Genomic DNA, 12,262 nt, shown 5'->3' on the forward strand with positions numbered 1-12,262 from the left:
TTTTGAGTCGACCTAAAATACACTATTCGCACTAATTTTTTTTTAACTTTCTCTATCATGTCTGCGTGCTTATAAGTTTGGGGTGTCCAAATACATGCCGCATAATCGAGTTTGGATCTGATGAACGCATTGTATAAGGTAATAATTGAGGAAATGCTTGTAAAATTGTAGGTATTCCTAATTACAAAGCCTAGTACTTTGTAGCACGCATTTATAAGGGATTCAATGTGCCGATGAAAATTTAAGTTGCTATTGAATAAAACGCCCAAATCTCTAACCGAGGTGACTCTTTGGATATCCTGCCCATTTATTTCGTATTTAAAAATCGTGGAATTGTTGGATCTTGTGTACGATACAACTTTGCACTTTTCTATGTTTAGCTTCAGTTTGTTTTTATTGCACCAATTTATCACTGCATTTATGTCTGCTTGAATATTTAAACAATCGTTTGAGATTTCACTTTATTAAAAAGTTTCAGGTCGTCTGCAAATAGAAGTGCTTTGGAGTTTTGAATCACCCGCGGTAGGTCATTAATAAATAGTAGGAAAAGGAAAGGGCCAAGTAGTGTTCCCTGAGGTACCCCTGAAGAGGGGTAAAATTCGGTTGAGTTCACCCCATTGTATTTCACTCGCGTTTTACGCGATGTTAAATATGATTTAAGAAATTTAGCCGTTGGGCTACTGACACAATTAAAATGAAGTTTCTGAAGCAGGACCTGATGGGAGACCTTATCAAAAGCTTTCGCAAAATCGGTGTATACACAGTCCACCTGAGCCCTCTTGTCAAGGACGGCGGCTGTGAAATGCGTAAACTGCATTAAGTTAGTACTTGTTGATTTCTTCGGTGTGAATCCGTGCTGCTGATCTGCAATAACACTGCCAAGATGGGAATAAAATTTATTATAGATTACTTTTTCGAAAATTTTCGCTATTGCAGGGATGATAGCTATTGGGCGGTAATTTTCGATTAGTTTCTTGCTGCCGCTTTTATGGATCGGGGTAATTGTAGTGGATTTCCAAACTGAGGGAAAAGTGGAGGTGCGGAGTGCCAAGTTGCATAGATGCAACAGGGGGGTTACCAGGCTGTGTGCGCATCCTTTCAATACGTATGGTGGGATCCCGTCTTCCCCTATAGCTGCACGTGGTTTTAGGACTTTGATTGATTCTAGTAACTCACTTTCCTGTATGTTCGTTAAGTGCAATTTGGATTGTACTAAGTCCGACTCAAGCCCATCGTTCGGATCCAGGTTTTCCTCTTTGTACGATGCAAACGCGTCGGCAATGCTTTTGGGATCTTCCAGCGGGATGGTTTTGTACTCGAAAACTTCCGGCAGTTGTTTGGTTGATGTCAAGGACCTAACGTAGCCCCAGAATTTATTTGAATTACTCCGGAGGTCAACTTCAATGTTCCTAATGTATTTCTTATAAGCGTCACGGATCATTTTTTTGAGTTCCTTTCGGTCTTCCTTAAATTCTTCCGATTTGCCTCGTGTGCGATGTTTATTCTTCAATTTAATTTTCTTGATAATAGCTAAATCAAACCAAATGGGGTACTTGTTTGTGATCCTGATAGTTACCTTTGGGACGCATTCATCAAAAATCTTGTATACAATTTCATAAAAAGTAGTTACCGCGTCGTTTACAGATTTGTAATCGATTTGGGTAAGGGATTCCCAGTTGGCGTCACGAAATCGTAAATACATTTTGTAAAAATCTGCCTTTTTAAAGTTGTAGTTAGTTGTTGTCCTAGTTTGATTAATCTTTCTTTCCGCTTGATGTATTACATTTTTTGTTAGGTCAAAGGAATACAGAACGAACACGCTTTAATTTGGTACAAGTCCCATTAAAATCGACCCATGGTTATTTTTTATTAAGCTTAAAACTCATAGAATTACCAAATTCTATGTTAAAACTCCTACTCCTACTTCCTACCTACTTTAAAACATGCAAAACAATCACATCATAGACAAAACTGTGTCTCAGAAGAATGGAATTTGTAAATATTACCTTTACGAAAAAGAGTTTTTAATAAAAAATTGCGTATTGAAAATTCTTAATTATTTTTATCTATTGAAATAAAAAGCTCGACAGATAAAAATTATTTTTTTCAACTATAAAAGGTACACCCATAGTCCACTTATTTTTTAAGTTGTTCCATCAGTAATTGAGCTATGGGGATTATAGCTTTAATCCAAAAAGTGATTATTTCTTTAAATTTGATTCTGTATTAAAACGGTAGGTGTAATCGGCAAGAGCACATTGAATCCACCATGTAACACACATACCTTTGGAATGTGACAATGTATTAAAAATTTGGGAAACTAAAAAATAAAAAAATTATTAGAGCAATTAGAAAATCGACTCACAATATCTAGGTTTGCTTCTTCTGATCCAATAACGACCACTATTTTGTCTTTATTCTTTTTCAATAATGAACTATGTATTCCAACATTTTCAATATTTATTTCACCAAATGTAATGCTAGAGCAAGGAATGTTTATGCTTCCTTTAACTGAAGATCTCGCATAACTAAAACAGGGTATTTTGCTATTGTAAAAATGTAGCCTGTGTTACATACTGTGTGGGATTTCGTATGTCTACAATTATAGCCCTGTCATTGTCATCTCGTATTAAACTTACGACATCATCTACACTTATTCTTGGGAATTTTTCTTTGTTTAAATCCTGTACAGGAATATCCTAAGCAGAATTAATGTATTTTCAACAAATAAGTATAATTGAACTTACCATTGTGGCGATATATGGAGATTTTTCACTTTGTTGTGTACGTGCAGTAATACTTTTCGGTGTAGTACTATACGTGTCAAGTGAAAAGTTAACACACTGCTCCATATCCACTTCTGGTAAATCAGAAAATAATAATATGCATTCATTAAATCCAGACGCGAGCAATGTTTCCCTCAACTGAGTTAAAATCGACAATCCTACATGTAAGGGAAATGACGAGTCTCCCAATATGAGTTTATCCCATAAATGAAAAATTTTATGCAATGGAAAAACATCTGTTAAAAACATATTAGAATGAGACAGCAATAAATTTAGCATATACTTACGGGAAAACATTGTTAAAAACCATGGAATTGCGAATAATTCTGGAATAAAATTGATACTTTCTAAATGATTGGCTAAAACCGGATCTTGAAATGCAATTAGTTGAGAAAACTTGGATAAATACTCCTGTATAATAGCAGAGTTATCCCTCAGAAAAAAATTGTGTAAATATTTTGGTATAAAATTTGATAGACAAGCAAATGCTTTCGCTAAAATAAACCATTATCTCTCCAATCATTATCGAACAACAAACCTTCGTCGTTGAAATTCAGAAACAGAAAAGGAGCAGTTAATGAATCTAAACCCTGCCAATACACATACTGCGAATTTTTATATATCCACGCTTTTAGAATACGTTTCAATTTCCTATGTCCCTCACTAGAAGAAAGCAGCTCGTTGTATTGATGACACCTGGGGATGTCTACTTCAATCTGTAACGTGATTTGTTAACTAATCTATTTATCCGTGACCAAGAGAAAACCTGGCGGTCTGTTGCAGTTGGCGTTTCTTTATCTATTTTTATATACTCTTGCTGATAATCTCCTCTAACGTTTAACAGAGCTGCCCAAATTTGACCTCGTAATAATGGTGGAATATCTTTAATTGATTCAGCAATAATAAGATCTCTTGTGTACGGATATCCCTGAAAATAAGATAATAAAACTGCAGCATTAATACTGGAGGGATGTTTTAATATTTGTATATTTAGATATTATTTTAAAACTAAGCCCTTGACCATTGTGATTTTTGTCTAGAAAGAGGATTAAACGACGCAACGCCCACCCAAACATAGATAACATAGGCAACTAATACATACTCTTCTGAAATTCCCAGTCTCAAATTGTAAAATGAATTTATGTTATGAATGAAAAAGAATAAACTCTAGTAGATAGGAGTATTTTGTTCTTACATGTAACAATCTCCGTAGTAAAATAACTCTGTGGAACTGATGCTCTGGGTCTTTTTCCCTTATAACTAAAGGTAACTTTTCTGCATTATATGATGAATCGTCCGCCTTTGAAAGAATCTCCGATTTGGAATGTATAAGTGGATAGTAACAGTTTAGAGGTATATGTTCAAAACGCTGATAAAGCCCCTCTAATGGCATTTGTATTATCCTAGAATCATACAATGTTGCTGGATTTCTTTCTTGGCCTAATATTGAACCATCAATAAGCACCATTCTGCAAAATTAAGAATATACGTATTCGAAAGATTATAAACTGAAGTAATAATTCTAATATTCTTGTAATGACAAATTATTGATAAGCATGTTATATAAATAAATTTTAAAGTGTGGCAAGTCTAAATAATATCATCAATAAATTCGTGGAACATGTTGCAATAGAGTTATAAAACAAAGCTTACTGCGGTAAAGATAATATGGGCGGGCTGGATCTAATCAAGCCTTGTTTTTTTAATTCCAGTAGTACATCACCTCCAGCTAATTGCCACCAATGATATAATTCTTCGATAGTAAACTGCTCAAATGGTTCACATATTTTGCTCCTGTTCGTTTGATTTACAGTTTTGAAGTGCGCGAACAATTCGTTTTTTAATACTGTGTCAACTGTCGGACGATCACATGGCATAATATTGAGGCAATCCTCAATGACCTGTTTTAAATCATCCGGAACAGACTATAACAAAACGAATTACCAAACTCAAGTATAAACATTCACTTATTACTTGCCAGATACTTCTCATAACAGTTATGCTCCCTGGCAATACGCTCGAATATTGAAGTATTTCCTTGTACTAAGCTTAGAACCTTACGTATACGTTGTCCAACTTTTAATGACTGCCATAGAGGTTTATTAAGAACTAATTCGGCTAGTACTATGCCTGCTGACCAAACGTCCACTTTTGGATTTGATAGATTTCCATTAGGGCCATCCAAATAAACTTCTGGTGCTGCGTAAATGAGTTGGCTGGAAATTAAAATATTATTGGTTTGTATCCCATTTATCACGGAAGCGTTTAGGAAATTCCATATGTATGCGTTTAACTGATGCCAGACCTAACTGAGGTAGTTAGCTTCTCAGCAGATTAGGGAGTAGCAGCCGGAGAGGATTCTCAGATTCTTCAACAAACTGCTTTTGGAGTACCTAAGACACATGGGCCACACACAATAGATCCAAGGGTCAAAGTGCGGAGGCGTGAAATAGCACAACTCAAGGGTGAAAAAAAAACTGTTAACCAATAGAATTGAGAACTATATAATAAAAGAGGTCATTTGATATTTTTTAAATGGCAACTTGGTAGACCCTATTTCATGATAACATATGGGCATTATTTTTAAAAAATTGTAATAAGATTAGGTAGGTACCAATCGCAAAACAACTAATTGACCATCTACCGTATTTTTCGCGAAGGATTCAGCAGGCCTTTGATATGTATTTGAAGTTAGCGTTCAACGTACGTTGCGCTTGCCTGATGCTAGAAAGAGAGTGGAGTAGTACGTTGAACGCTCATTTCAAAGGCTTCATGATCCTTTGCAAAAAATACATTTCCGTTTCCCTATGGTGCGTCCTACCTGGGACACACTGTATATGTTGTTTCAAGTTTTTATAATCAATTTTGTATTTTTTGATGTGTTTGTCCTATAGTAACTTTTGCAAGAGATAAACCATTGAAAAAAGTAGAGTACACGTACATACAGGGATATTCTGTATATTTCGACAGCGCAACTATGTATATATAGCATAGGAGGTAGAAAAAAATTTAAATACAAAAGTTGTGGGGTTTATCATAAATATCCAGAAAATGTAAAGTCAAAAACAAACTAACATCGTAAAGTTAGTAAAAAATGCAAATTTGTAATAGAACGCCCTATATATTTTTCAAAAATTTAATAGATCTTTTCCTTCTGATTCAAAAATAACTTCCATATTTTCACCAAACTCTCTTTCATCTACTTTCACTAAGCTTTCACATAAGCCTATATGCTAGACTACGACTTTATTCTTCATTTTTTTTATTGATTCATTATTTTTGTGACTTGTGAGTCCATATTAACAACGATACGTACCTAATAGAGCAAAAGTAAATCAAAATGCCGTCCCTTTCAGGGGAAATTTATTATTATATAAATCTATACAAAAAGATTATACACTGTGACCAAGATAAAGATGTCTATCGTGGGGATCTCCGAAGCTATAGAAGGTACAACGATAGTCAAATACAAGAAAAGATGTGCAATTAAAGAGTTATTGCCTGCATTCAGAATCAGAGGAACTAGGTATATACTTATTGAAGAATAAAATTTTGTTGCGTTAAATAGGACAAAATAAAGTTAAATGTACCTGTAGTATCATACAGTGCATCTGTTATTCTCAATAGCAGAAATCGGACAGTGTTCGAAATTTATACCCATTACGCGTTGTGAGCAGTGCAGTTTACCCACAATGCGATAAGAGTCTAGTTTCCAAAGAATGGGTAAACAAATTTAACCAAAACGCGTTGTGGGTACCCACAACCCAAAACTAGTACCATACTCATGTGCTCTTGTTTCGGATTGTGGGGGTATCTTGGTCACTTGGTTTGCTCACTTTGCGCAGTGCCCACAACGCGTTATGGTGATAAATTTCGGGCATTGTCCGATTTCGGCTATTGAGAATAACATCTCCTTTAGGCACTCAAACCAAATTTTTAAGTCAAAATGGCGCGATATTTTTAAAATGAGCGGAACGAATTATGGTCGCCTATTTAATACAGCAAAAAGGGAGGATTGAAAAATCTGGGGGGGGGGGGTGCCAAGTATAATGAATGCACATTTTAATAAATCCTATTGTCAGGATGACCCACTTTCCAAAGGTTTGGATTTAAAAAAAAAAGTTGACCCCGACGTGATTTGAACACGCAACCTTCTGATCTGGAGTCAGACGCGCTACCGTTGCGCCACGGAGTCGTTACTCATAATGTCATTTATGCTTAATATCACGAACTCTTTTATAATAGGTACAATGTAGGTATGTATTATAAATTTCATATTGAAAATAATTATTTAACAATTCTCTCTAATTAATTTTAAACACCACAAAATTCCCATAACATTAATCAAGAATATACTTATTATATACATTAATATCACACCTACTATCACCAACTTTTTTGTCCTAAGTGCGAACAAGTATACTTACATGATTGGAAATGAAACCAATTTTCCATTATCGGTCATATAAAATAAACCATAATTAAACAGTTTAATATTATTCTTCTCTTGGACTAATATGTTTTCAGTACTTAAGGAACGATGTACAATTTTTTTTTCATGGATATAATTTAGTGCCAAAAATATCTGATAGGCAATTTTTGTTATATCTTCAAACGAAAATTCCTCTTTATTTAAATAATTTGATAATGGGACCCCACAATATTGCGACACAATCACAGTTCTCTCTAAAATATTACTTCGATTACACTTCTACACGAGAAGGGCAAGTCTTACCGTGCTTTCCACGAATAATATCGAGGTAGGTACATAAATTTGGATGTTTGAACAGCTTCAATTTTTGTGCTTTCCCATATATTATTATAGAATTGGGAGTTAACGGAAGGCCATTACTACCGCAGGTTTCACCTTTGTGTTCCTTTGCAAAGAAAGTCGTTGCACCAAATTGTAGTTCTGAATTTTTTAATAATGTGGCACTCATTCTTGTTTTACCACATTTATATTTAAGTTGTAACTTGTAAATACACTAAACTTTTGCATCTGTTTGAATTGAGGTTATGTTGTGAATTTGTGATAAATGTGAATGGAATAAAAACAACTTTACTTTTAAAATTGTAATGTGTGGCATTCTCTCCAAGACAAGAAGTTGAAAATATACAAACTCCTGAATCATCATACAAAATAAAGGCGGCAATTATTTATTAAAAAATATTTCAGATAATAAACAACATGACATAAATTGCAGAAAAACAAAGAGGATTAGTCCTTCTCTGCAATTGCAGTTAAATGAATGTCTAATTCGGCTTCAGTTAATTTTCTAAACTTTGGCTCCTTGACAGATACAACTCCAACCTCAATTTCACTAGGCTTAAAATCGACAGATAGAACACTGGACAAACAACTAATTGCCAGTTGAATAACATCGTCATGTTGAAGATCCTGTTTCTTTTTCAACTTTTTCTCTAAGTAACTGTTGGCTTCGGTGTGTTTAGCACCTACACTCACTCCACGATAACCGCAATAGTAACCGGCAGGATCCGTTTTGTAAACACAGGGACCAAACTCGCTATCATATCCAATTAAAATCATTGAACAACCTAATGGTCTCATTTCCGCATTTTGTGTATACACTTGCGATATATCGGCGATACGTCTGCATAGTGTATCTATCGGCATTTCGTAACCAAATTTATACTTAAATTGTGCTGCCTCGTAACGTGCTCTTTGTACCTGAGACTTGCTATCGGCTACCATACCAGTCATTACGCAGCCACTTGAATCGGTAAGCTGAAACAAGTGAGTAATTGTGTCTCCATCAATCAGTTTATCCGGAATTTTTCTTTGCGTTACACAAACGGCTGTATCGACTCCTTTGATAGCAACTGAGGTTAGACCGGCTTGATTAATTGCTTTGAAAGCATATTCCACTTGATACAAACGGCCTTCCGGAGAAAAAATTGTAATGTGACGATCGAAACCAGCACTACTTCCTCGAGCCATTATTTACTAATTTCGTTTTAAATTCAGGATCAGGATATTGGAAGAAAATTTGTTTGGTTGTAATGTTGTCAAAAACGCAAACGCACGGTTTTTGACAGTTATTTGATTGGTCACCCTTTGTGTCTCCGCAGCAACAGAATCCTAGAGTTCTTGTATACAGGGTGAACATTTTAACCTATAAACATATATGTACATAATACATATATGGTATAAACCCACGTATTTGTACCAGATGATCAACGAAATTCCCTGTCCCCAGTACTTCAGAAATGTTTCGGACATGATATGTCATACGTCAAAGTATAATTTTCTAAAAATCCTCTTAAATTTCCCTACGGTCTTCGTAAAATGTTTAGAATTGATCAATCTACAGAATGTTGAGAACTTTAAGAATTGTTGTTAATAATTAATTATGATTATGGGTGTGTTGTAAAAAATTCAGTTTTCGTAGTACCCACAGTCATTTACCAGGTTTTATACTGTTTTAAGTTTCGTTTCCTGGACTGCACAGCCAGCATCTGATCTGACGAATTGTATCTTCCATGTACAATGTACTGTTAATTTTGTTTTTCGTCGACCTCTCGATAACAATATAAATTACTCCTTAGTGACGAGTACAATGATGAAGCTTATTAATCGTTAGCAACCATTAATGGTTAGCAACCAACCATTATACGTTAGCAACCATTAATCGTTAGCAACCACTTATACATAACAACCATTTTATTAAAGGGAAATGACAATTATATAACAATTCACTTTCGGCAACAGCTGAGAACTTCCATCCACCTAACCATTTTAATCTCGGTTTTAATGTAGTGAGATCAGCAGCCAGTATGGTCGCCAAACGATCTCAGCAAAGCATATCCTGATGTATGTATGTGTAGCTCCTCGGATAAGGTATTGTTAAGGTATTCAGTTACTTTACCTTCAACATTGAGTACGTCGACCACAGGGATGAACATTTCCATATCTTTCACTGTTAATACACGTACTTTAGTACAGTTGCAAAAGAATTAATTACATTCTAATTTCACATACCTTTTCAAGGTAAAATGTCAACGTGACATTTTCGGAAATATCTCCTTTCAAATTCATTGTATTCCATCAATTGCCGAACTGATCGAAACCGTTCCAATAAGTTTCTTTTGATTTGAGTGGATATAATGTTAAAATCGTCTCCGCAGCAGAGCAAGCAACATAATCTTCCACTGCGATTACGAGGACTGACGGTACAGCATAAAACAACACATTACTATAGCAACGACAATAGCTGTAATTTAGTGAAAAATCGTCGGAGCTCCTAATTTCGTTTGTAATTTCTTGTAGTTGAATTTAAAATTACCTACCCTGGTGAAGTCGACGAAAAAACGTTGTATGCAATTCATGTATAAATCGGCGATTATTGGTTCGTTCGAATTTAGTCCACTCGCTGCGCTCGTGGACTAAACATCTCACTCACCCATTGAGATAGAAAACTAATGGAGGGAATATAATGGTAGAAGGGGTAAGAATTTTTTGTAGACGGAAGTTGGAAGTTGCCACAGATAGAGGCCACTCGCGTGGATAGGTTCCCGTGAAGGTACATTTTGGCCGACATTATTTGACATATGAAAACGCGGATCCTGTCACTGTCAGTTTTCCACCAAATTCAAATTTAATTAAATTTGCAATTTTATAATACCTAATAATTTCGGATCGGTTTGTGCTCTGGTTTATATAAATAACTAACTGCCGCATGTCATTTATCATGTTGTAGGCGAGGTTGTAGGTACTCAGTTTATGTTTCTTAGTTTTCCAAACGAATCAGTACTTCGAGAAAAATGGTTACCTAACATTTGTAAATATATCTCAAGAACAGCTCTCGAAATTTGCTTTCGTGCTCACAACGCTTCGTTGACTGTGATTTCGCCCAAAGGTTGCACCGGAAAGGCGGAAAATGTTCATCAAATATGCAGTAGGTATACTATCAAAACTTGTTTTTGCAGCTAAACGTGTGAGTTTATAATATGGATATCAGGTGTAAGTTTTTTTACGAGTGCGGGTACATTTTGAGACCAATAAACAATAAATTATTATTGAATCTCTCTGCCGTTGTAATGAACCTGAGACCCACCAGTCAATTGTAGCCATTGAAGCTATTTAATGGGAGATGTCAAGTTGTAGTGGCTATAGTAAACTGGCCTTAATTATACTACTGGAACACATCGATGTATATTTAGATTTGTAATCAATGATTATATTAAATCTGCATACTTTCCCATCCTTGTCTATTTTGTTTACTTTACCACGAGCATGTATTTTACTCCTTCTATACGTTTTTTTGTTATTATTCCTATTAGTGGAAAGAAAATTACATCTCTACGCCACTGAAGTGAGACGCTAATGATAACGGAAGTGGTGTGGTACTTTAATCACAGCTAGAGGCCACTTTTGGTTCCCGTGGTCTACGTCTGGCCAAGCATTTGATTCCCTCCATTAATTTTCTAACTCAATGCACTCACCAATAAAACGCCTCATTTATACACTCATTGCATAAATAACTATTACTGCGTAAACTAAAACCTCAGGTTGGTTATATACTGTCGCGTAGTTATTCATTAAGGTAAGCATAACATCAAGGTGCTTTTGCTTTGGCGAAATTGTGGATCAGTGTGAGGCCGAAAGGAACCACCCTCCACAGACAAGATGGGTACCATATACGTCTCTCGTTTAAATAAAAGTTCTTAATACCTGATACTATAAGTACCTATACAATAAAATTGTATGGTACTACTGTCATTAAACCTTTTTACTAAGTTGGTCAATCTCAGTGGTCATGGTCATCAAGGTGAATCCAACCTTGGCCATGGTTATTATTAGGCACAAAATGAGTTTAGTTTAGTAGATCTACAAAAGTAAATAAGATAATAGTTATTTGTACAACTAAAGAAGAAAGTGGAGTTTTTTTTAACTCGAGTTCAAAGTTTGACACATGAGCGTAGCGAGAGTGTCAATTGAACGAGAGTAGAAAAACACTTTCTTCTAAACTAGGTACACATAATTTTTTCTGAGACTATACAATCAAAATTGAAAAATTATCGTATGGAATAATGAAGTTTAACCTCGAGTTTAACACATAGCAATCTATACGCGCGCATGTTTCAATTTTAAATGTCGTTAAGATTAGTAACGAATCAGTTGTTTTTAGCGCATTTTTGCAAATTTATTTGTAAAAAGTAGCTTTTAATCTCACTTTGGCTGGCTGGCTGGCTGGCTGGCTGGCAGCAAATGTGGGCGCGTAGAAGAACTCTTGTAGAAAGGCAACGGGTGTACGTGTATCTACCAGGCCGTGTAATTTGTAAACCTTGGGGACAGGGCTACATGATGTGGGGTTGGCGACATCTGGGCGTCATCCTCGAGCGTAGTATACTAACGTGAAGGTTTTTCAGTTTTTTCCTATCTTCTACTACAGTTTTGGTCCGATTCTTTTCAAATTGGTGTCGTCGGAAAGATGTTGTAAACGCGCACAACTCCT

At 35.5% G+C, this 12,262-nt stretch overlaps 2 protein-coding genes and 1 non-coding gene across 3 annotated transcripts; all 3 read right to left on the minus strand.

The window, feature by feature from the left end:
- Positions 1-2,085: 2,085 nt before the first annotated feature.
- LOC116162727 (TBC domain-containing protein kinase-like protein) lies at positions 2,086-7,747 on the minus strand. Its single transcript, XM_031476415.1, has 12 exons — positions 7,522-7,747; positions 7,214-7,472; positions 4,765-5,002; positions 4,440-4,711; positions 3,982-4,255; positions 3,553-3,714; positions 3,325-3,502; positions 3,074-3,280; positions 2,748-3,022; positions 2,578-2,699; positions 2,366-2,528; positions 2,086-2,320 (listed from the first exon to the last, which is right to left on the minus strand). The coding sequence occupies exons 1-12, from the start codon at positions 7,724-7,726 to the stop codon at positions 2,210-2,212; spliced, it is 2,466 nt and encodes an 821-aa protein (XP_031332275.1). The 5' UTR covers positions 7,727-7,747; the 3' UTR covers positions 2,086-2,209.
- Trnaw-cca lies at positions 6,910-6,981 on the minus strand. The gene has a single exon. It is a non-coding gene; the product is annotated as a tRNA-Trp (tRNA).
- A 180-nt stretch (positions 7,748-7,927) lies between the features above and the next one.
- On the minus strand, positions 7,928-8,844 carry LOC116162730 (proteasome subunit alpha type-6-like). Its single transcript, XM_031476420.1, has one exon. The coding sequence runs from the start codon at positions 8,743-8,745 to the stop codon at positions 8,005-8,007; it is 741 nt and encodes a 246-aa protein (XP_031332280.1). The 5' UTR covers positions 8,746-8,844; the 3' UTR covers positions 7,928-8,004.
- Between the last annotated feature and the right edge of the window lie 3,418 nt (positions 8,845-12,262).

This window comes from Photinus pyralis, unplaced genomic scaffold (genome assembly GCF_008802855.1).
Source record: "Photinus pyralis isolate 1611_PpyrPB1 unplaced genomic scaffold, Ppyr1.3 Ppyr1.4_LG2, whole genome shotgun sequence".
NCBI lineage: Eukaryota > Metazoa > Arthropoda > Insecta > Coleoptera > Lampyridae > Photinus > Photinus pyralis.

What these genes read in the sequence shown, in the direction of transcription:
- LOC116162727 (XM_031476415.1), bottom strand. Translation starts at nt 7,726, where the DNA reads ATGAGTGCCACATTATTAAAAAATTCAGAACTACAATTTGGTGCAACG. An exon ending in CAACTGCAACAGACCGCCAG is followed by an intron (nt 3,503 to 3,552) that starts GTTTTCTCTTGG and finishes ATCACGTTACAG; the next exon opens with ATTGAAGTAGACATCCCCAG. An exon ending in GTTTTTAACAATGTTTTCCC is followed by an intron (nt 3,023 to 3,073) that starts GTAAGTATATGC and finishes TGTTTTTAACAG; the next exon opens with ATGTTTTTCCATTGCATAAA.
- LOC116162730 (XM_031476420.1), bottom strand. Translation starts at nt 8,745, where the DNA reads ATGGCTCGAGGAAGTAGTGCTGGTTTCGATCGTCACATTACAATTTTT.